This window comes from Planococcus citri, chromosome 5 (genome assembly GCF_950023065.1).
Source record: "Planococcus citri chromosome 5, ihPlaCitr1.1, whole genome shotgun sequence".
NCBI classification, from domain to species: Eukaryota; Metazoa; Arthropoda; class Insecta; order Hemiptera; family Pseudococcidae; genus Planococcus; species Planococcus citri.
In genome coordinates, this window is record NC_088681.1 from 31,970,739 (window position 1) to 31,994,999 (window position 24,261).

At 33.7% G+C, this 24,261-nt stretch overlaps 5 protein-coding genes across 15 annotated transcripts in view; 2 read left to right on the forward strand and 3 right to left on the reverse strand.

Annotated features, from left to right (window-relative positions):
- Positions 1 to 1,734, forward strand: part of dimm (dimmed) — a 115,032-nt gene extending 113,298 nt beyond the window's left edge. For all 4 annotated transcript variants that reach the window (XM_065369623.1, XM_065369624.1, XM_065369625.1 and 1 more), the window contains 3 exons: positions 144 to 334; positions 582 to 752; positions 873 to 1,734. In XM_065369623.1, the coding sequence (XP_065225695.1) occupies positions 144 to 334; positions 582 to 752; positions 873 to 1,094 (584 nt within the window). In that variant the 3' untranslated portion in view covers positions 1,095 to 1,734. The remainder of the gene's footprint in view (positions 1 to 143; positions 335 to 581; positions 753 to 872) is intronic.
- LOC135849264 (uncharacterized) lies at positions 1,060 to 7,187 on the reverse strand. 3 transcript variants are annotated; one of them, XM_065369619.1, is made up of 5 exons: positions 6,943 to 7,187; positions 4,550 to 6,815; positions 4,300 to 4,478; positions 4,095 to 4,212; positions 1,060 to 2,519 (listed from the first exon to the last, which is right to left on the reverse strand). In XM_065369619.1, the coding sequence occupies exon 2, from the start codon at positions 6,768 to 6,770 to the stop codon at positions 4,746 to 4,748; it is 2,025 nt and encodes a 674-aa protein (XP_065225691.1). In that variant the 5' UTR covers positions 6,771 to 6,815; positions 6,943 to 7,187; the 3' UTR covers positions 1,060 to 2,519; positions 4,095 to 4,212; positions 4,300 to 4,478; positions 4,550 to 4,745. The 3 variants fall into 3 exon arrangements, with proteins under 3 accessions (XP_065225691.1, XP_065225690.1, XP_065225689.1); XM_065369618.1 differs by having other exon boundaries at positions 6,905 to 7,187; XM_065369617.1 differs by having other exon boundaries at positions 4,550 to 7,187.
- On the reverse strand, positions 2,293 to 4,605 carry LOC135848358 (C-1-tetrahydrofolate synthase, cytoplasmic-like). The gene is made up of 4 exons (XM_065368258.1): positions 4,550 to 4,605; positions 4,364 to 4,478; positions 4,095 to 4,212; positions 2,293 to 2,519 (listed from the first exon to the last, which is right to left on the reverse strand). Exons 1-4 carry the CDS (start codon positions 4,603 to 4,605, stop codon positions 2,293 to 2,295), a joined length of 516 nt encoding a protein of 171 aa, XP_065224330.1.
- Positions 7,188 to 7,219: 32 nt separating the features above from the next.
- Asciz (ASCIZ zinc finger protein) lies at positions 7,220 to 9,145 on the forward strand. Its single transcript, XM_065369621.1, has 4 exons — positions 7,220 to 7,469; positions 7,553 to 7,730; positions 7,808 to 8,022; positions 8,090 to 9,145. Exons 1-4 carry the CDS (start codon positions 7,444 to 7,446, stop codon positions 8,850 to 8,852), a joined length of 1,182 nt encoding a protein of 393 aa, XP_065225693.1. The 5' UTR covers positions 7,220 to 7,443; the 3' UTR covers positions 8,853 to 9,145.
- A 2,258-nt stretch (positions 9,146 to 11,403) lies between these two features.
- SPoCk (secretory pathway calcium atpase) overlaps positions 11,404 to 24,261 on the reverse strand; it is a 43,056-nt gene continuing 30,198 nt past the window's right edge. For all 6 annotated transcript variants that reach the window (XM_065369926.1, XM_065369924.1, XM_065369929.1 and 3 more), the window contains 15 exons: positions 23,383 to 23,491; positions 22,148 to 22,297; positions 18,287 to 18,498; positions 17,996 to 18,120; positions 17,822 to 17,919; positions 17,646 to 17,741; positions 17,457 to 17,546; positions 15,581 to 15,685; positions 15,335 to 15,491; positions 14,923 to 15,242; positions 14,675 to 14,841; positions 14,254 to 14,587; positions 14,054 to 14,149; positions 13,825 to 13,966; positions 11,404 to 12,719 (listed from right to left, as the gene is read on the reverse strand). In XM_065369926.1, the coding sequence (XP_065225998.1) occupies positions 12,601 to 12,719; positions 13,825 to 13,966; positions 14,054 to 14,149; positions 14,254 to 14,587; positions 14,675 to 14,841; positions 14,923 to 15,242; positions 15,335 to 15,491; positions 15,581 to 15,685; positions 17,457 to 17,546; positions 17,646 to 17,741; positions 17,822 to 17,919; positions 17,996 to 18,120; positions 18,287 to 18,498; positions 22,148 to 22,297; positions 23,383 to 23,491 (2,320 nt within the window). In that variant the 3' untranslated portion in view covers positions 11,404 to 12,600. The remainder of the gene's footprint in view (positions 12,720 to 13,824; positions 13,967 to 14,053; positions 14,150 to 14,253; positions 14,588 to 14,674; positions 14,842 to 14,922; positions 15,243 to 15,334; positions 15,492 to 15,580; positions 15,686 to 17,456; positions 17,547 to 17,645; positions 17,742 to 17,821; positions 17,920 to 17,995; positions 18,121 to 18,286; positions 18,499 to 22,147; positions 22,298 to 23,382; positions 23,492 to 24,261) is intronic.

Here is a 24,261-nt window from a genome sequence, read left to right on the forward strand (position 1 = left end):
CTGTCAACTCGATTTATAGCTTCTTACTTTTACAATAAAATGAATAAAAAATCATGTCCTCGAGAGGATGTTTAGTTGTTTTGCTCTAAAATGAAGTATTCTTTCTTTGATTATTTATCAATGTTTTTAATATTATTTTTCAGCTATGTGGATGACAAATCGAATGGATACAGACGATATAAATGGATTATGTTGGTCACCGAGTGAAAATAAAACGCAGATAGTCACCCGTAGTAAAGTGAACTGCAACAATAAGTTGAATAATTGTCGACGAGTGCAATATCAAGAATATCCATCATTTGTACAAGATTTTGAATTAACTGATTCTTCCTCGGTATGAATTTTACGTTTAAAATTCACATCACCTGTTTTTGTACCTATTTACATAAATACAGGGTGTCCTATAAAATAGCTCTCAAATAACCTGGAACTGGATTAGAAAAATTCGAATTGTTACAAATTTTTACAAAATAAATTTAAATCTCTTAACTACAAGTGCTTTAGATACCTATTAAACAACTGAACAATATTATGAAAATCAGCATCCATTACATTCGCTTTCTCTGATTGATTTCATCTAGGTCAGCGATGACACATCTAGTATTAACGGTAATCAAAGAACAAATTCAAGCGCCACGAATCACCGAAGGAAACGTAAACAAGCCCTAAATGCCAGAGAGAAAAACCTCAGAAGACTGGAAAGCAACGAAAGAGAACGTATGAGAATGCATAGTTTAAACGAAGCTTTTCAAGTGAGTACAATAAAGACTCAGTTATATAACCTAGTGATTTTTCCCCCTCCGCTGCTTTTCGCTTCGTATACTTAGGTATAGCGAGTGGAAAATTCAAGCTATTTTGATGTTGTGTTACAGTCGTTACGTGAAGTCATACCTCATGTGAAGAAAGAAAGGCGTTTGTCGAAAATTGAAACTTTAACTTTAGCAAAAAACTATATAGTAGCTTTAATGGAAAAAATTTGCGATATTCAAGGCAACTCGGTCTCGACGTCATCGTCAGGAGAAAACGAATCTTTAACGCAAGATAAAGAACAACAAAAACTTTCCGATAGTGAAAGTTTTAATTTCAACTTGTAGTTTGATACCGAACTGAAATGCAGCTTATACAATACATGTACCAATGTGTTTATTTTATACGTATAAGGTTGAAAAAAAAAACAACATTCTATTTGGCTTTGTTGTTAAATAATACCGTCATTTACCATTAATTTTAAGGGTTATTTATAAATTACTTATTTATGTATATACATGCTACGTCATATGATAATATAAGAATTGACAAATTCATCGAGTACATACATTTTTATATAATGTCAATTACATGTTTTATTTTAGTGAAAAAAAAAAAAAAAAAATGAATAAATGAAACCGCGACGTAACGAAACTGGTCACGAGTCATGATAGTATGTACTACATTTTTTTGTACTAGGTAAAAAGTAATTAGAAATAGAAAATTCGTTAGGTAGAAATTTTCTTCTAGTCATTCAGTGCGCTATGATTATTATTATTTTTCTTGTTGAAAATGTCAAGTTTTGTTTTGTTTTAATTTGCCATAGGAAATTTTTGTTTTAATATGATAGCATTTTAAAATGATTGTTATCGCAGATGTACGTATTTATAATCAGTAAGTACATTTAATGGCATAAGGAAATGAATATACCTACGTGTAATTTTTGTTTGTTGAATACCTATTATATTGTATCTCTTTTTTGTATTATTTATATTTCGGTTCTTGGTTGGTATTGTAGGTAGGTACCTACTTATGTGAGTTGAACTCGACAAACCACACCTTTGGACTTGAACGATATACATAGACATACTATCTATGTATGTATAAATTGTCTAAGCCTTAGGAGCACTAAGATTAGAACCATTGTTGTTGAATATTGTTGACTGTTAAAATTCTTGGAAGATTACACGGAAAATGATAATAGATAAGAATAAAATTAATCGAACAAAGTCATCAAATGAATGAAGAAAAAATGTCATCAATGTCATAATAGAAATTTTACGGAAGGTTAAAAATTACATACTATACCATTACCAATTGAAGACTCGATTTTGTGCCTAAAAAGACAATATTAATTGATGTTCATCAGATTGGGTGAAGTGAATGTACAGAAAGTCATTCTCAAAAAATAATTCAGAAAAGAAAAAAATCATGGAGTGATTTTTGGTGGGATTTTTCGTCGTTGTTTTCAAATAAGTATCCAAAAATTACAAAAAAATTATTTAGGGAAAATGAGAATTTCCTCCTATAGACCTATGGGAAATGTTACAAACAGTATTCGCTGCGCCGTACAAATTCCGCAGTGAAATTCCATTTATTCTGCGCCAACTGGTTCACAGCTCTTTGAGCCGACAGAATGGTATTTTTCATCAGCATAGCCACCGTCATCGGACCAACTCCGCCGGGAACCGGTGTAATGTAACTGGCCACTTTGATAGCCTCTTCGTAGTTCACATCTCCTAACAATCGTTGACTATTTTTCTTCGTTTCGTCTGAAAAAATTCAATCAATAGTGAAAATGAATTCTCTAAAGATAATATTCGATTTAGTCGTGGGCCCGCATACGGATCTATTGCACCCCCTGCCGATCCTCCTGAGCAACTTTTTTCTTAAAGTGGGAGTCCTAAGGAGCATTTCGAGCCCTTGTACTAAAAAAAAAGAGGTCCAACTTACAAAATGGTGGCCATTTTGATTGACAGGTCAGCCGAAATCGCAGATTTTGCGTTCCAACGTAGAACTTTGATGAAATTTTTCAAACCGTACAAAGGTAGATCGAAAGAGCAGGAAAAAATTCATCACCTATCAAAATTTCAAGAGCTAAGGTGACTTTTTCGATTTTTTGTGAATTTTCAAAAATCAGGCCAAAAATGATGGAAAAAATCAAAATTTTACCAAATTGACCTAGAAAGCGTAAATTTGGGATATACCCTATTTTGGACCTGCCAAATCGATTGGAAACTGTTTCAAACCGTTTTGAGTAGTTCTGGAGCCTCCAGTAGATTTCTGAAACTTGAATGAAAATTTCATAAATTTCATCAAATAAAAATGGAAGGCCGAACTTCGTTCTGCACTACAATTTTAACACCCTCTGAAGACGACTTCAAGCGGGTTCGAGTCAATTTTGGAGCCTCCAGCGACTTTTGGAAAATTCCTGGAGTTTCCAGTAGATTTATGAAACATGAAATTTCTACAAACTTTCATCAAATAAAGATGGAAGGCCACATTTCGCTCAGCACTCCAATTTCAACACCCTCTGAACACGACTTCAGCTGGGTTCAAGTCATTCTGGAGCCTCTAGCGACTTTTGGAAAATTCCTGGAGTCTCCAGTAGATTTATGAAACTTGTTCATCAAATGAAGATGGAAGGCCGAAATTTACTCTGCACTCCAATTTTAACACCCTCTGAAGACGACTTCAGGTGGGTTCAAGTCATTTTGGAGCCTCCAGCGACTTTTGGAAAATTCCTAGACTCTCCAGTAGATTTTTGAAACTTGAAATCTTCACAAATGTTAAAATTGGAGTGCAGAATGAATTTCGGTTTTCCAACTCAATTTGATGAAATTTTGTGGGAATTTCAAGTTTCAAAAATCTACTGGAGGCTCCAGAACTACTCAAAACGGTTTGAAACAGTTTCCAATCGATTTGGCAAGTCGAAAATAGGGTAAATCCCAAATTTCCGCTTTCCAGGTTAATTTGGCAAAATTTTGATTTTTTCCATCATTTTTGGCCTGATTTTTGAAAATTCACAAAAAATCGAAAAAGTCACCTTAGCTCTTGAAATTTTGATAGGTGATGAATTTTTGCCTGCTCTTTCGATCTACCTTTGTACGTTTTAAAAAATTTCATCAAAGTTCTACGCTGGAACGCAAAATCTGCGATGTCGGCTGACCTGTCAATCAAAATGGCCACCATTTTGTAAGTTGGACCTCTTTTTTTTAGTACAAGGGCTCGAAATGCTCCTTAGGACTCCCACTTTAAGAAAAAAGTTGTTCCGGAGGATCGGCAGAAGGATGCAATAGATCAGCACCCCCTTAATTACTTAAAAGTTTGAAACATCGAAAATTTACCTTCGGTAGCATTGATACTGCAATCGATCACAACAACTCCTCGTTTGATCCATCCGCCTCCAACATACTCGTAGTACGGTTTACCGTTAGCTACAATCAAGATATCAGCTTCACGAACCTGATCAACAAAAAAATCACATAAATCAGTTTAAAAATTGCGCCAGAATTGATCTAATAGGTTAACCGAGGAGTATACTGAACTGACCAGATTATGAACATTTTCTGGCGTCGATTCCGATATCTTCGGCTGCTTTTAGCTTCATCCGAACATAGACATTTGAATCCTGCCGACCTCCAACTTGAATCACTGCTAACGCGGGTCTAAATCCGTTGAAATTATTCTGCATTTCGGTAACCTGTTTAGCCAGCGAATCTCGTATCTCTCTGTAAAGCGACAAAAATCACAATTAAATCGAACAAAATCTACGGTTACGTTACGATCTCGATGGATTTACTTGGCAATAACAGTTCCAGAAATGATTGCAGCGTTGACAGCTTGAGCTTCGGCCATGATTGAGTATCGCCAGCTAATAAACAACGTATGTACAACGAATTGGAACCATGACTACGACGACTTTCGACAGCTGAGATGGGCGTTGAGAGCAAGATCGATTACGACATAGGCAAACAGAAACATGGAATAATCTCAAATTATTGGAGAAAATGCTTCAATTCATCGGGAATCCCTTTCTTGAACTTTTCACTCTCCTCCGGGCTGTCGAAATACCATTTTAGAAATTCATCAAAATTTCGACGATATCTCGCCTTTTCTCTCTCAGAAGTTACGAGTCCCTGATGAAATTCAACCGGCGCCATATTCTGAAAGAAATCATCTAACGACAGCGACTGTTTGAAATTAGCAACTTCTTCATCATTACCCAAACACCAAACTGATATAACTCGCAAATTATCAGCTGAAATTTCCCACATAAAAGAACTATCAGTTATCAAATGATAGCGCAGACTCTTCAAAACACCCTGTTTCACAAACTCCACGACCTGCTCGTTCGATGCAAATGTATCAACGAAATTTATCGTGTAAATGTGTGAATACATTGATGTAATGCATTTACTCATACTCATTATGGCTTCATGCGTGTATAAAACTTGATTTTTAAAATCAGCGGCAAGGTCGGCATCGTCGAAGGCATCGTCAATGAATTCATTCATCGGTTTCACTTTGATAAGATGCGTAAAGCAGAATACCGAATCTTCTCCGAGGAAGCACGACCGCAGTAGGCGTCGTTTAAAATCTTTTCGTTTTTCAGTTTCAGGACAACAAGACACCAGAGTGTCATTTAATTCGTTGAAACATCCGGTCTTCATTACTTCGACGCAATACGGACTGATATTTTCGTATACGGCCATAGTGGTTTCTTTAAATTTGGCAATATCGTTTTCGTTTTCGAAGCACAGTTTCATAATTCGATGTAAATCTGTGGGACGTGTACCGTCGATTAAACTAAGCCAAGTATTATTCCAAAAAGCGTTTCTCTGTTCGAAAGAGGCATCCGACAGTATACTTAACAGAAACCTGATTTCTCTGAATTCCGTCGGCTTAATACCCATACACTCCCTGTCAAACAACCAATATTTTTCTTTACTCAAAATAATCGTGATTGCTGACTGTTTCAATTCATCCGAGGCATTTCTCCATATTTCGCAGAACAAATACGTTTCATCTTCGGTGTGCGGCCACCCTTTCAGTGTTTCATCACAAGTCTCATTTAAAACTTCTTCTGAAATATGATTATTGGTCTCGTTTTCTGCAAGCTTTTCGATTAGCTTCGTGAAATTATTTTCATTCATCTTATCTTTAATATACATCCACGTTGGAAGAACGTAAAATAAATTGACGCTAATAAACAGGCCATGTATAAAATCACCGCCACATTCGGCGACAAATTTACCGAGCTCTTCTTCGTATAATTTTGGTAAAAAAAATCGGGCGAAAGATGCATCATCTCTCTCAGACAAGAGTACAGCTTTTTTAAAACGATTCTCCGGTCTAATACGACTCCAAAAATACTCCATTGATGACCAATTATTAGAAAAGTTGCCTCTATAAAGCATAATTTCATCGACGGAATCGTCGTGTTGATTAGGTATTCGATTCAATTCATTTTTCAGCGAACAAATCCAGTAATACAGTTGCGGGCATTGATCGAAATCAATTTCGTTCAAGTCTAGCGTTTCAGATACGGGGAGCCAAAGTCGTCTGACTTCGTTCTCGAAGCAGTACACGCAGGCTACGTTGAATTTCTCGACTGCGCTGAGTCGGTCGCACATTATCATTTGTTTGGCCGTACGGACGTAATGAATAGTGCCGTCCCAGTCGCATTTAAAATCATTAAAATCGTGCAAAATGCTATTCCGATCACTGCGGTGGAAATCCAGTACCTTGTAAGGGTAGTCTCGTAGCCACTCTGTCACCGAGAATGCAAATTTTTTGATACGTTCTTCGATTACAAGTTCGATAGATGATGGCGTGTTTGGAATAAGGTTTTTTAACGAAATATTCGGACTTGATAGGAATTCGTTCAAATTATCATTCGTACGATGTTTATTGAGTTCGCAGCGCCATAATTCGACGGCAACCGCATTGGCTGCGATTTCTTTTAGAGTCACCGGACTCGCGTAGAGTAGATCATATACGTTAGATACCAATGCAGCCATTTTACGTTCTTGATTCGCCTCAATTCCAATTTTCAATCAAGGAATCTGAAATTGCAATGTCCAAGTTAATATTGCGAAGGAACGCGTATTAGAATCGGATTAAAAATAGGTAAAATTTCATTTTTTATGCATACGAATTGTCATAAAATTAACAATCTAATACGAGAGATACCGGAAAAGGAAACATCCGAGCAATTTTAAACTTCAAACCACGAAATTTACAAAATAATTAATGAAATATCGTTGAAAATATGAAATCGCCGAAGTACCAAAATTCGTGATAAGAAAAGTCCTGTTTTGATTGTTTTGATTGTTGTGAATTGTAAACAACGAAGAGCACCGAATATCACTGACCAATCACGTACCGCGATGCTAGCGCGCTCTAGGGTAGATAGGTCATTATTCTGCGTCATCCAGAGTTATTTATATCCCTAGATAACATTTTTTTTATAAAAAAAAAATAAAAAAATAAATCAAACAAAATTTTCTTTTCCGAGCCTCCGAGGACCGAGGTGTTTAAACATGATCTAAAAGTAAAAGTAAAGTAGAAAGTATTCAATGGATTCTTTTAAAATTATTGTTCAGTTATGAAACCAGAAAACGATGCAGGATTTATTATCGAGTCTATTTCGTTCATCGTCTCACTTCAGTCACATCTAAGAAATTTTTGTCCATGGCTGATATCGCCAACGCCGAAAAGTAAGCTCATTGTAAACATTAAAAAATGTTATGATTGATTCTAGTACAATAGATAAACAAGTAAATACGGCTCTTTTCTGCAGCATGAAGGCTACTCAAGTTCAAATCGTCAGACCGACGATAGAATCGTTAACCAGCAACATCAAAGGACGTCCGAAATCGTCTTGTAAAACCGATATGAAAAAAGTTTACCATTGCCCGATTAAACCTTGCAAATACTACGAAGATTCGTCCTTCAATAAAATCAAATTTCTAAAACAAGTGAGCCATCTTCATCTTGAAATCTCACCAAAATTGATTCAAGTACCTTGTTAAAATGGTATGTGTTTCTTTCACAGCATTACGTTAAAGTTCATCAAACTAAAACATATTCGTGTGCGAAATGCGGGAAAGCTTTCGCTCTAGAAGGTATGCTGCTGAGACACGAGTCGATATGTGGTATTCAATATCGATGTTATTGTAATACTCAGTTCGCTACTTATGAAGCTTTCTTGACTCATGCTAAACGTAAAAATCACGCCAATGGGTTTCTCGGATACAAAGAAATGATGGCGTAAGTGCGCTTTATTTTTCATAAACAGGCTCTCGAAGTCCGAAATCTAATAAATGTTGCATTACAGGTGTTTGAAAGTACACACAGCGGCTCAAAAATTCCAAAAGAATTCCGATAATTTGAAAGTACGTGCCATTATTGTTGAAGAATCACCTCAACAGAAGTTATTGATTTTAAATAAGAAACGAGCCAATACCGCTACCTCTAAAGAAACGCAAACTGGAATGAAAATGTGTAAAATCTTGCCAAAAGTCAGCTCTGAAACGCAAACCGTCAGTATGCAGACTACATGTATCACAGCTCCGAATACTAAACGAAGAAGACGTAGCAAAGTCAACGGTATCAGTACCGTAGCATCTAGTCAAAGCAGCGTTAGTTTCAGTACATCCAGTACTCAAACTACACCGCTAAAAGAAGAAAAATTAAATAAATTATTGCCGGCGAAACAACGATGCAAAATTCCAAATACCAACGAGTTTTCGTCCATTCCAGCCATCACGTTCGAAGATACCTCGGATAGTTCTAATTCCCCGTCTAGATTTATCGATAATTTCGCCGATCCGAATCTGGCTTCGTCGTTCAGTAATTGGAATGATCCAAATGATACCGAACAATTACCAAATGACGTCGATTTGGTCTTTTATTCCAACTCCGAAACGCAAACGGCGTTCGAAGATTTATTCGATCATTCTTGTATGGATACTTACACGCAGACTTGCGATTCGTTATTTTCCGATATGGATTTTGTCGATATTCAAACCCAAACGTCTTGGTCTATATTTGATGATTCGATGAAAAGCCGAGATCAAGATGGATTTTCTATCAACTAACTGAAATAAATGGTCCTTTATGCCTTTATGGTTTTTCTATCGTTATGAAAGGTAACTACTGAGTTACTTAATATTTTAATTCATTTGTACTGGTAGTACCTCACTCCTTTTTTTAAATTTATTTATTTTGCATCTTTTATTCGTGGTGATGAATTATTTAAGCTTTTTAATTATGTTCTTGCCGGATAACCTTTATGATTTGTTTTTTTTTTTTTAATGAATATTGCCAATTGATTTTTGTTGATTTCGTTTTTAACATATAAGTAAATACAACATAATTTGCCCGTTTTAAATCATTTCTTGTTTTTCTTTCATTCTAATTAAAGAAACAAAGCAGCGATGAATTGAATGCAACTTGAGGAATTCGAAATTGTATGTACTTATATTGGTAATAATTGAATATTCATATGAAAAATTTAAAATAAATTTTCATTTCAAACTTTTTAATTGGATAGATCAATCACGAATTTCACTGAATTGAGGTTCAAGTATTTTCATCACGACATCAACAACCTTTCAGTTTGAATATTTTCCAACTCAATAAAAAAAATACGACGAGGGAGAAGGCTGAATAAAATTTTTTCAAAAAGAAATTCCACTTTAGATGGGTACATTTTTATGGAGTCAGAATTTTAAAAAAAGGAATCGATCGAACCGTTTCTAATCGATTTGACAGATTGAATCGAAAATAGTGCATAATACCCCAAATGTCAGATTTCTAGATCAATTTGATAAACTTTTGATTTTTCCCCTCATTTTTGGTTCTTTAATATTCAAAAATTCACCAAAAATCAAAGGATGCACTTCAGCTTTAGAAATTTCATCTGGTGATCTATTTTTGCATGCTCTTTCGCAGAGACGGTTCGAAGCCATACTATTTGGAGAGGTGTATCACATCATTTTGCTGACAAAAAATTGTAATTTTTCCGAAAATAATTGAAATTTGACCGTGATGTGTCGAAAAATTTAAAACTGTAGTGAATCTGTTCAGAAAAAATGAAAAATTTGCATTTTTCATGTGCTTTGAGTATTAAGTATGCGAGTACCTTGTTCTAGAATTTTTCTGTTCACTTTTCATACTACATATCTATGTAATTCTTACGATTTCGGAAAGCAGTATGTTGAATGGCCCGACCCAAACGAGGGCAAAAGTTTTGGAAAACTTGTGATTTGAAAAGTGAAAGAACATCAATTTTAATGTGATAATTCGATCTTTCTGATCTCAACTTTTTCGCTACGAAGAAGGAAATAGAGAAAAATAGAAACTAAATCATTTTTAATATGAGAAGAAATTCGGTGAGAGAGGTTTCAAGTGACCACTGAAGCACCGAAGGTTGTTGAAAATCGAATTTATCTACTTCATTCTTCATTCATTCATTCAGTTTCATCGGTCACATGTAAATCCTCAGATTTTATCTCTTCGTCAGAACTTCATTTTCGTTCCCATCTCTTCATTACACAGCTTTGAACTTTTCTTAAATCGAACAAAGTAGAAAAGCTCTGAAAGTTAATATGAACGTATCTATTCAAAGTACTCGAACATAGCCGAAGGCTAACCTAACGGAGTTGCACGAACGCTAACCTAACGGAATTGCCCGAAGGCTAACCTAACGGAAATACACGAAGTCTAACCTAACGTGAGGTTTGTGCGTTCGCTTTTGCTATCGCTGGATTGGGCTATCGCTAACCTAACCTAACCTAACCTAACTACAGCAAAATCCGATTGATTTTCTGTTAACCTAACCTAACGGTAGCAAAATTCAATCGGTTTGCGTGTTTTTTCATGCGAACTCAATTGAACCGGTAAGTTTAGCAAAAAGCTTACTATCAATTCTAGCTTTTGAGGTACGGAGAATTAAATCATCTCATTGCAAAATAGAGAATCGATAAATAAATTGAGAAGATGTGTATTAAAATCGTTGCGAATTTTTTGAGTGTAACGTTGTTTCAGAAATCAACAATCAAGTCGGCGAAAATTTTTCAAGCTCATTTATTAATTTCATTTTTCATGTTATTGATGAGTTTGTATAGTCTTCAGACAGACATTCTATCAAAATTCGCCAATAGATATATCTTCCGAAGTAGGTACTCGTAATGACGACTTCATCGTATTATAAATTAAAACTTCGAAGTCCATCAGTATAATATTTTCATTGAGAGTACAAGTGTATAAATGTACGTATCTATATAAACGTGGAAAATAATGAAAAAGAAGTTTTCAAGAAGCAAAACAGCAGTAATTTTGATGTGAAAAGTCTGTTTTCCTCAACTGACATTTTCAAAAGTTTGAATAAAAATACTTTCCTAGCACAATTATGAATAATTTGAGCAATAGAAATGAGAATTTTGAGGATATATCGATTGTTTTGTCGGCAAATTGACGATTTTTTTTTTAGTTTTTCAAATTTTCTCCTATTTGCCGACATTTTACCATATTGCCATTTTTGCCGACGATTCTGAACATTGGAGGGGTGTCACACCCCCATCCCCCCTAAAACCGTCCCTGCTGTTTCGATCTGTAAGAATCACGAAAATAAAATTTAAAAATCCATTCAGCATTATACATGTAATACAAAGCCAAACATCACATTTCTACGAAACACTCATAAATAAATACAGATGAGAAAATTTACAAAACGTGAGAGAACAGCTTAGAAACATCTTTACAAAAATTTAAATAAAAAAAAACGAATGATATGTAAAAATAAAATAAAATGTAACGTAAATGTTCAACTCACAATTATTAAAGGTTCAATGAACAGTGAAATAACTTACACAGAACAAAATTCAAATCATAAATAATTATAACAATAACAGACGAAAAAACATACAATTTTTCAATATGTTTCTCAGAGAAATTACCTATTATTTCCATCGATATTATAACACTTTGGTACACATACACATTCACAAAGAGCTACACTTATTAAAAATAAAACACTTGATCGGTGAAATTAAAAAAAGAAAATATTCTTTGGAACTCGACCTTTCAGCACAGCCTGAATAATTACTACGAATAGAACATACGTAAATTCGTCGAATTTTTCAAAATTATATTATTGATCCGGGCACAATAAATGATCATTTTTCTCATCTTATTTGATCTTTTGTTTCCAGTTACATGATCACATCAATTGACACGAATTGACCGTATTAAGGTTACATAGGTTTAGGTATTTCGATAATCAGAATGTTCAAGCACAAATTCACATAGGTAATCTAAAAGGTAAATCGACACTTTAACGATACGTTTAGAGAAATCTGCATTACATAGAATCAACAAATTAATAAACATGATATCTATACAATTAAAAACGAATAAATGGTATTTTGAAAAAATCATCGAAGCTGCCTATTTTTTAAATATTACGACAAAAGAATAATACGCCACTGATTGTCACATATTAGGTAAATCAAAACGAAAAGATGAGAGGATAGTACATAGTATACGAATGAATGACGGCTATTATGAGAAATAATGATTTTTTAAAATCTAAATTATAATAGGAACATATATCGGACCTAAAATTGTCATCAGCGTATAAAAATCACAATTTTAACCGTTAATACCGCCAACGACGTCAATACTACTTACTACGATTTATTCATATTTTTCAATACTATATGAATTTTCATTTTTTTAAAAACCAAATGTACGATTAAAAAGAACTCGTCGGAAAACTCTTCGGCGAGACCGCCACAATAATGTTATCGAAATATTATCGGCGTCGTCGTCAATGTCCAATTTTCACACTAGACTCATACAAGGCCTTTTTCGCGTCCTGGCGCATAACTGGTTCTCGATTAATTTTCTCACTTCGGAAATTATGAATACTGTCGATGTTACAGCCAATAAAAGCAATAAATCTGCGAACATAAATAGCAAGAGTTAGACAATTTTAGCAAAAAAACAGTATTTTTTGGGACTTCCGAAAAAAAAAACAACTTTTTGGGGTAATTTTCGCAAAAGTGCGATACTTTTCGGAATTTTCTGTAAAAAAACGACACATTTTAGGACCAATTTTTGTCCTTTTTAAAAAAGCGATAGGTACCAAATTGTTTGGCAGTTTGGGGAAAGCTACACTTTTGAACAATTTTTGGAACAAAAAAGAGCTTTTTCAGGACCTTCTAGGAAATTTTTCGCAATTTTGCTAATACTTGAAAGTTTTTTTGCCAATCCCGAAAAAATTATGCTTTTTTGTAATTTTAATCGAAAAATCTAGACCTTTGGATAATTTGTGGGAAAATGAGACTTTTTGAAATCTCTGTAAAAAAAAAATGGCAAATCTTAGGCATTTTTTGTAAATTTTTGAAACGGTTTCAGAACTTTTTGGCAATTCTTTTGCAATTTCTGTAATAAAGTAGACGTTGAGTGATTCTAGAAAAAAAAGTGAATTTTTTTTAGCAATATTGCTAAAAACTGGGCACTTTTGTTAAAAAATAGGATTTTGAAAATTTTAACAAAAATCAGAATTCTTGATAATTATTTCCAAAAAGTGGAAAAAAAATTACTTTTTGCAATTTTTTGTTTCGATTAAAAACGAAACTTTGGGAAAATATTTTTGTAATTTTGAAAAAAAATTGATACTGTTTGGAATTTTTGGCTAAAAAGGGACACTTTTTAGTAAGAAATGAGCATACTTTCGTGAATTGTTCACTGATTGATCTTACAAAAATTTTTTTTTCATTTTTCAAGATGCACAAAAAAATCAAATTATTGAAAATGCACTGCCTGTTGTAACCAAAAGACTGAAAAAGTAACTGAAGGAATTAACATCCAAAAATTTTATAGCAATCCTTGCCAAAATCGTGATTTCTTCCTATCTTCAATCTTGAAAAATCACAGAACGAGCACTTTTGAAAATACGTGTACGTCATTTTGAAAGAAAATTTCAGTCTTTTCAACAACTTTTGAAAAAAAGAAAAATTGTTTATAAAAGCAGTTCCAATTGCATTCGACTAATCTACTCACCATAACCGGTCAAAGCTTCAGTTTGAAAAACACTTTGTAACGGAAAGAAGTAAACGACTAACAATTGACCCAATACTGACAGACCAACGGCCAGTAAAAACGGACGATTGGATAGGAAGCCAATCTTGAAAATAGATTTAGTCTAGAATACAAAAAATCAAAACAAAATCACCGATTAGCTTCTGCAGATATCGAAGCACATAGTTGATAACCTATAAAAATACGTTACCTGAGATCGACAGCTCAACGCGTTAAACATATCGAAGAACACGAAACATGTGAATGTCATCGTTGTGTCTCGTTTCGTGATAACGTTATCGTTCAACTATACGGAAAAATCGAAAAGAAAAGCAATACACGTTGCATTAGAAGGTATCTCCCAACACTATAAAGTACCTAGTCTACACCTACAAATAATAAATTAGGTACCTCTCGCCTGAAAATCCACAATGTACCGGTGATAATAATTATGGCCGATGAGAGTACATTGAAGATCAACGAACGCGTGATCATTGGTTCTTTAACGTTACGCGGTTTTTTACGAATGACATCGTGGTCGACGGGTTCGACTCCTAAACTCTGAGCTGGTGGTCCGTCCATGATGATGTTAATCCATAAAATTTGCATCGCGTTCAGCGGGTTCGCGATTTGCATAATGGTCGAGAGCGCAATCAGTGACATGGCCGCGATACTGGTGCTCAATTGAAACTGCACGAAATTCTGTATATTGTAAAATATTCCTTTACCTTCTTCGATGGCAGATCTGCGACGAACAAATCAATCTTATAATTAATCACACAGCTCTAATTTCTCTTCGTATACGTTTAATATGAATTGCCTGTCAACTTACAAAATGGTTTGAAAATCATCGTCGACTAAAATCATATCAGCTGCTTCTTTACAAACATCGGTGCCATTTTTACCCATAGCTATTCCGATATTGGCCTTTTTCAACGCAACAGCGTCATTCACACCATCACCGGTCATCCCTACAATCACTCCGTTTGCTTGTAAAGCCTAAAGGAACGAAATCCTTAATTAATTACACGAATTTTTTCCATTTTACAATATGAATAGGTACCTAATTGATGAACGTACCTTAACGATATGTAACTTATGCCTCGGCGTAACTCTATAAAATACAGTAACATTGTTCACAGTTTGTTCTAACTGATGTTCGGGTAATTTTTCAATTTGATCTCCGGATAAACATTGGCCGTGTATGGTATCCAGTCCGACCATACCAGCTATGGCAATAGCAGTCTCTTGAGCGTCGCCAGTTACCAACTTAACCTTGACTCCGGATTGTAGAAGGGTTTGTATGGCTTCACGTACGAATGGTCTAGGAGGATCGCAAATACCGACGATACCCAAATAAACAAGATCTTGTAACGAGCTGCCTTTAGCGAAAGCAACCACTGCGCAAGACAAGACAAAACGACCATTAGTAAAATTAAAAACAAAAACAATGAATATCCTCAAAAGTTGAACATGGCTCAGTTTCACGTACCTCTGAGACCTTTTCTACCAACATCGATAATTTCGGCGAGAAATTCTTGTTCACGATTTGTATCTAGATTTAAATCAGTGCCACGATGACTGTACTTGGTACATTGTTGTAATATTTTCTCTGGAGCTCCTTTTACGAAAAATAATTCTTGTTTGTTCTGTGAACCAAATTGAAAATATTAACACGGGGTGAGTTTTTGGATATTTAAATTACGTATTCGGTTCGTTGGCGAACAAACGTTATTACCTCTTCGTATTTTGGAACGCACTTTACAGCCATCATTTTTTGTTCGGAATTAAATGGAAATTCTTGTAACCTAATGTAACGATCGCTGGCACCGTATAATTGATACTGAAATAACACAATTTGAAATGAATCAAAATCAAAAAAGGTTCGAAAAATTGAAACATAGTGGTCAATACAATATTTTGGGGATGCATAATTTTTTGAAGTAGAAGAGGGAAAAGAATAAAAGGCAATTGAAAAAATAGGAAGCTAACCCTCCTCCACCGAAGATGAGGACACCGATCTTTTTTTACTCAATCTCTCATTATTTTTCAACTTTCTGTAAAAGGTATTTACCAATACATAGTTGTTTATAATTTTTTTTAAAAATATTCAAGTAATCTTATTTTCCCCTTCAAATAAGATCAAATTACATTCAAAATATAGAAATTTCTTTCAAAATATTTTTTTTAATATTAAAAAAAAATATACTATTTTAAAAATGGAATAATTACAAGATTAAAATGTCAATTGGTATCACTGGGTCAAAAATTTGTTATTTTCGACGATGACATTTGCTAGACATTTTTACAAGATTAAAAATTATTATTTTTTGTATCATGAAAAAAAAAGAAATTTAAAAATGATAAAAAATAATGAAGTCATAATGACTCACACTTCCTTGCTTCACTCAATGGCTCCTTACATAATGACTCATTTCTGTTCGGTAATTTTTTTTTACGAGTGCGCGTAATTTTTTAATCATTTCGTTTATTTTTTTTCACCTTCTCCCGCCCTTTCCCCAACCAAACTATCTCCTCCAACATTTTTGGAAAAAATTAAATGCTGTAGAAATGGTCGACTTGAAGGTAAAGTTTGCAAACGAAATTTTAAAATAATTCCTCTAATTCCATCTCAATATAAAAAAAAATCGTCAGAAAAATTATGGAAAATATTTATAGAAAAGATCGTGAAAAAATGGTGAAAATTTAGTGAAGAATGTTTAAATTTCATAAAAATTGATCGAGGAAATTTTCGCATTGATTGTAGTCAGTTTAGAGATTTCAGCACGTAACCAAATTCGCAGACCTGATTTTAAAAGTCCAACATCGCCTCTTCCTGACTTTACCTTTTGTTTGAAATATTGCAAAACCCATTAAAAATACGCCAAAACGTGATAAAAAATAATCACGACATCGTACAATCGTGTGAAAAAATTCCACGAATTGGCGACACTTTTCAACACGTTCTAAAAACGTTTGAGAAAATTTTCACAATTTTTCTGAACTACTTTTACAGAGTTTTTAACGCGCTGAGTAAGCTTCTTCAATAATTTTTGTTCTAAAATTCTGTTCTATTTTTTGTAATACGTGTTTTGATTATTTTGACAACATAATCATTTTTATGACATTTTAAACGTTTTTTGGACTATTTTCAAATAAAACAATGAACTAAAACCTTACTTAATCAATTTTACGATTTCTATAAGGGTTTCATTTGAATGTTGTTTACATCGTGCTAGATAATTTTCGTGAATTTCAAATCATTCGACGTTGTTTTCGAGAAAAATATTACTTGGATGAACGATTTTTCAAACATTTTTTTCAAATATGGTGTTCAAAAAAATATTTATTAAAATAAAATTCATCTTCCAAGAGTTTTCGCACCAAAAAAAAAAAAAATCATGGCTACTAACACGAACATTTTTCACCCTAAAATATCTCATTTTTAAACCGCCACATCGTTTAATTTTTAATTCAATTGAATTTCTACAACAACAATCTTCAACCCCCCCCCCCCAACTCACTCTTTCTTTCTCGATGAATTTATAAGTATATCTACTCAAATAAGGAATAATACTCCCATCATGAGTTAACTTTCCATATATTATACTCACTTTCATGGCAGCAAATAGCAAAGCACCTTCGGTAGGCTGTCCTAATAATTTATCATTAGTGATAACGGCGTTATTACACACTACAGCGACCTAAAAGAAAATCACACAACACGACTGTAAGTTTATCAAAGCTAAACGAAAAATTTGTACGAGCATTTTCTCGAATTTCTTTGAAAATTATTAGCCTACTTCTAAAAGTTTACATATCGCTGCTTTGGCACCATCGATATCAGCCGCATTTAAAATATGTACTTCTCCTTGCGTATTATATCCTGTACCGGTAACCTAGTCAAAAAATTCGTAAGAAAAATTAACGACGGATATACAAAAAAAAGAAGGAGGAAAACAAAGTTGATCAAACTTACATCGGCATAATACCCATCTGCAGTCAATATACACGTAACTGTCATTTCATTTTTAGTTAAGGTCCCAGTTTTATCCGAGCATATAACATTAACACAGCCTACAAGAAAAATATCATTTTAATGAAACGATCTTTTAATCGAGGTAGTAGGTACGTAGAAAGGAATAATTCGTACCTAAAGTTTCAACCGTTGGTAATTTTTTAATGATGGCTTTCCTTCTGGCCATCCGTAATACTCCTAGGGCAAGTGTAACCGTAACCACAATAGGTAATCCTTCGGGTATCGCAGCAACGGCCAAGCTGTGAACATGAACGACAAACAGATCGAGATGTATAGCAAGCAATGTACGGGTAAACAAACATAGAGCGACCTTTAGAAAATACACTCTCTTTGTACTTTCGATTGATTACTAAAATCAACAATATATCTAATTGTAAATTTGTACATATATACGAGTAATTGTACCTTACACCGATCGTAAACATATCTAAAATCGGTCTGCCTTGCATCCATCCGAGAAACACGATGAATCCGATGATGCAAAATGAGACAAACGATAGTTGAGCTCCCAACGAGTCCATACTCTTTTGCAGCGGTGTTTTAGGAGCCGTTTCCACCTGCATCATTTTGAATACTTCGCCGAATTCTGATTTTTCGCCAGTATTTATCACGACACCCTGAAAACATGAAATATAGGTACATGTTTTATTCGTCTGATACATTCTGCAAGTTCTACGGCTGAAGTAATAAGCGAAAAAAAATATAAGTATTCCAAGTGAGCGTATTAAGGCAAAAAAAAAAAAGAAATCGGAACATTACAAAATGAAATTCTCTGGTTTTCAATTTTAGAAAGTTGAACTATTTTGCAAAGTTTTGATGAAAAAACAAAACTTCGACAATTTTAGCAAAAGGAAGAAGGTTCTTTTTTACTATTTCTGTCAAAAAAGCGAGAGTTTCCCACACTTTTTGGAATTTTTTGCAAAAAACAAATTGGCAATTTAGCTAAAATGTAATCATTTTTGTAAATTAGTGAAAAACGAAAAATGTTGACAATTTTTTTTGTAAAAAGCAAGACTGACAATTTCAGTACAAAGCATGTTTTTTCCAATTACTGCCTGTCCATTACAATTTCTGAGAAAAAAGTGAAGCTTTTTTTTGCAAATTTTTGGTAAAAAATAAAATCTTTAATTTTCAGGGCGTCTAACAAAATCTGAAAACTAAAAAGAATGACCTTTTGGAAGGACATTTTCAATGTACCAACTGATACCCCCCCCCCCCAATTATCTCGCTAAATTTTCCCAATAAGGCTTTTGACGTATTGCGGGTTGCATATCGGTTTGCCTGAACTTTATCGGTTTGGTGGGCATTCTTATCAGTGAGTATCAAAATTTCATATTTTGAGCAATTTTCACAAGGTGTTTTTGAATTTTATAGCTTTTATTTAGTTTTTCCTTCAATTTTAAACACTGTTAAATCCTGTGATGGAAAAAGATCCGCTCTTTGTCAAGGTTCAAAGACGTTTTGTCAACTTCTTTAAAACTCGATGAAAAGAGGATCTTTTTCCATTACAAGGTTTAACAGTGTTTAAAATTGAAGAAAAAACTAAATTAAAGCTATACATTTCAAAAACACCTTGTGAAAATTGCTCAAAATATGAAATTTTGATACTCACTGATAAGAATGCCCACCAAACCGATAAAGTTCAGGCAAACCGATATGCAACCCGCAATACGTCAAAAGCCTTATTATTTATTCTAAACTCCCCCCTCCCCTCCCACCGAGATTTTTCCAACCAATTGGCCAGAAGTGGTTCGAATAATTTTTTTTTAAAAAAAGTTGGTAACAAAAATGTCAAATAAAAATTTTTTTGAATTTTTTCATTGATTGGATTATGTTTTTGGAATTTCTCGAGTTGATTCTTCCATTCTAGGAAATGTTTGAAAATTGATGTAGTAGAATTCAAATCTGATTGAGCGATGCGAGGGTGAAAGCTGTGAAAAATTGATAATTCAAAACGTAAAACATCATTGTCAAAAGTTGATTTTCATAGCTTCAAAATTTTCAAATTTCAAGTTTTCAGAAAATAACATACGGTTCGTATTTAACTCATCATGTTTAAAAACATGAGTAAATGCCCGAGCGAAGCGAGGGAAAAATTTGTCGAAAATTAACAATTCCTGAGAGGTAAACCAACATTATTTTTGATTTGATGAGTCAATTTTTCTACCCTCCAATTTTGGTTCGAGAAAAGAAAAGAAAGAAGATTTAGCCCGAGCGAAGCGAGGGCGAAAGCTGTGGAAAATTTTTAAAATTTCCTGATTTTGATTAAATGACAGAATTATTTGAAAATTTGGAAAAAAGGACCTTCGGGCAAAAAGGAGGACTTTTTACTGACTTTTTCGAAAAGAAGGGCCCATAGGCAAAAAGACAAACTTTTACTGACCTAGAAGGACCGGAAGGACCGTTAGACACCCTAATTTTGCTCAAAAATGAGAACTCCTTAAAATTTTCAGTAAACAGCAAAACTTTGACAATATTTGTAAAAGTTGGGCTTTTTGGAAATTTTGTCGAAAAAGCGATACTTTTTTGGCAATTTATGGAAAATAAGCAAGACTTTTAAACAATTTTTGGAAAAGTGAAATTTCTTAGAATTTATTGACAAAAACGACAATTTTTTGTCTGTTTTTAAAAAAGCAAGAATTTTTGACAATTTTTGTCACAAAGCAAGGATAACAATTTCAACAAAAAGTATGATTTTTTGGGAACTGCAATTGGTAAAAAACGACACTCCTGAGTAATTTTCGGAAAAAAGTGAGTGTTTTGTCAATTTTTTGCAAAATTCTGGATTTTTCAACAGTTTTTTTTAAAATAATGCTTGTTTGCATTTTTTACAGAAAAAATGTAACTTTATCACAATTTTTTGGTGAAAAAGAGAGCCTTTCTGACATTTTTTGGCAAAAAAGGCAAGACGAGTAATTCTTGAAAAAAAATATATATCTTAAGACTTGAGTAGATTTTCTCAGGTACGCAGAATCTGAAAGTCAACTAGTTTTTTCAAATATCGTCTTCCCTCCTTCCCTTCCTCTCTCCCTCCCTCCCTTTTCCCTTCCCTCCGTTTTTTGCAAAATCAGAAACAATTAAAATGAAATGCAAAATTAGAAAAGATTTTTAATTTCGTGTGACAAATTTTTTTTTCTTCAAAAATAGTCTTGCTTTTTCGACAAAAATTGCGGAAAAATGATAACTTTTTTGCCTATAATTAATTACCCACTTATTAACTTTCAAAAAGGTGCTGAAATTGTTAAGGTCTCGCTTTTTGACTAAAATTTTCGCTTGTAAGAAAAATTGTCTCGCTTTTTTGCCATTTTAAATTTTTTTTCAGTAATTCTCAAAAAATTCTGTTTTTTGCTATAGTGGTCAGTATGTCTTTTAGCCCAAAATTGTCAAAAATTCTCATTTTTTTAAAAATTGGAAAAAGTTTTTGCTGTTTAACAAAATGTCTAATTGTTGTTTTTTTGCAAAAAATTTCAAAAAATGTCACTTTTTTGACAAAAATTGCGAAATTTATTTAGTTAGATACGTAGAGTGCCACAACAACAGAGATTACAACTGAATTTTATAAATCAAGTTCAGCTTCAATAATGACGCTGATGAATATGTGTATTAATAAATTAAAAAATGAGGGGTTTTAAAATTAACTTCGGTTATACATTACAATGCAGATTCTAAGTACATATTATTCCAACATCATAAAAATAGCAGGGTAATTTATTTCACGAGTCAGATAAGACATGTGCTGCGGTTGCAATTAATTACTTGTACGTGAAAAAAAAATGATTCGAACAAAAGATAAAGTAAATTGTGTAGATATTAGCAACAAAAAAAATCCCGAATTATGTAAGATTCACAAGCAAGTTACAATTCATCACGATTATAACGCTCGAGTTGATAATATCATGGGTAGGTAAGCTGAAGCACAAGTCGTCACTTAAGCTTAGGCACCCTTCCCACATGTGTAATCTATAATTTGGTAGAAAAATGATTTCTATTTTGGCTATTTGTTTTCTGAAAAATTATCTCAACGTGTAAGATGACTCTTAACGACACGAGTGACCTTACTCTCATTCAAAACGTAAGGAAATTTGTTCGTTGAATCACTAAAAAGAATAGGTGGGGTAGGTATGATTCATTCGTGGAAAATGATCGTTCAATAAGGTGTAATAAGTCAAACTAAAGTTAAAGTTGTCGTACGTATAGAAAAATACTTCATTCGAAATACCTACACCTAAGTGGTAAATGTAAGTATTTATTGAAATTATCGCTTACTTTGCCATTACCGCACCTCACCAGGGTGCCCATAAAAGCGATATTCTTCATAGTAGTGTGGCCATTCGGCTTGAGCACCAGTTGGGTATCCTTTAGCGATGGTTCCGTTTCACCAGTGAAGCTGCTTTCATCGATGGCAAGGTCGTTAGCCTGAAAATAACATATCGTATCGATAAAATTTTCCATCTGTAAATATTGACATAAATACATTTGCAAACCTGCCAATCAATTTGTACATTACAATCTGCATATTTATGTAGGTCGAAAGACGATTTTCACTTTCATAATCTTAAGTTCTTAACAAATCAAATTAAAGCTTTTATCCTCCTGTTTAGGAGTAAGTTTTAGATTTCCTTCCACTCAACTTCTAAAAAACCAGGACAGTCGAGTCGACTTGCAGGGGTCTCTAAAGCTCGTAACTTCGACAGACCCGCCCTCCTAAGTACGTAACTTCAAGTTCTTATCTAAAAGATCACAATGAAAACCTTCAAAATGACACATTTGAAGGTAGATAAACACTCCAAGACTACCAGTAGTTATCTGTTTGCTAATCAAAATAGTCATCAATCTTCTGACGATTGAAATTGTTCAATTTTTTTCAATAGTTTGAAAATAGTTTTCATTTTCAACAACCATCAAGCTCGTGCTCTCTGAGATGGCTCTTAAGGAAAACCAACGTAACCATTGAATTTCAAGAGATGATGGTTCAAGGACAATCGAGTTTAAAATTGAGGTAGAAAAGAGAGAGTGTTTTTTTCAGAGGTTCAGACATTGTAATATTGGACCTTTGATGATCTTTCGTTAATTTTTACTGTAATCGTATCATATTATGTATAATAATATTTGCATTCTAGCATTCTGATAAACTATATCATTCCACACTTGATTGAATGTGCAGTGTTCGCTAAACGCCAACACTGAATGCAATTTTTATTTCTAAACCATCGCGCTTTTAACAAGGTTAATTATCGAATACGAGTAATTTCTCTCTCTTCTCCACAATCGAGTTACTGTGTACAATCATTATGTATACAATTATTCTTCCACCTTTCTACTCATTTCTCACTCTACCTCGTAGGTATTGTGTTTTTTCCCATTGAATCCACATACTATCTTAAATAGGTACTTCTCAAATACCTACTATCATGCGGTTACCTCTATAAAAATCTAATCTTTTTATACTTACGACAGAAAAAAAGGAAGGAAAAAATTAGATAAATGAGTTGTTCGCTTACCTCAAACAGTCTCAAATCGGCTGGAACTCGATCTCCAACGTTCAAGTACACGATATCTCCAGGTACCAGGTTTTTCGCCAAAAACGTTTCTAATTTACCTTCTCTCAGGCTATGATTGAACAGAAAAGAAAAAACAAAAAATTAATTACATATAGGTACTTGAAAACGTCTCAGCAGGGTTCAAAAACCTTATTAGGTACATATAAAAAAAATCTACAAACAAACATGCAAAAAAATAAAATAAAAAAAGCACGATTTTCAGCAATGCACCTCTTGAGAAACCAAAAGCAATACAGATGGAGGTTGTTAAAATGACCATATTTGCAAGAAAATTCACGTTAAAAAGTTCAACGTCTTTATGAATGCATCATTTATAATTATTGTCCAACGAACAAACAATTTTTAAATTGATTAATTTATCTTAAAACTGAAAATTTTTTTCTTGGAGTAAAAGTAGACACAGAATACTGACCCTTAAAAAAAAATTGATCGAACTTTCGTTATTTTGAAACGGTAAGACGAGTCGTAATTTTGTCAATATCAAAAAATATGGTCTGAAGTTTATTTTTGGTTCTTCCAGAGCAATTTGAAATTTCTGGAGAAATATTAAAACTAGCTGGAGGCTCCAAAAAAAAAGGCAAATTGCGGTTGTTTTCGAGTCGGGTGATCATGTGGACACAAAAGACGATATCTTGCTGAAAAACTTCCTCGTTATATGCCTTCTTTGAAAATCGGATTTTTTTCATTTTTTCGAGAATCTATACAAATTGGTCAAAAATTCACTTTTGAACTGTCGCTTTAAGAATTTCATGGTAACAACGTAAAACGATGGAAAGGGTGCCCAATAAGCATCGAACAAGCTAATACTTGCTGAAGTTC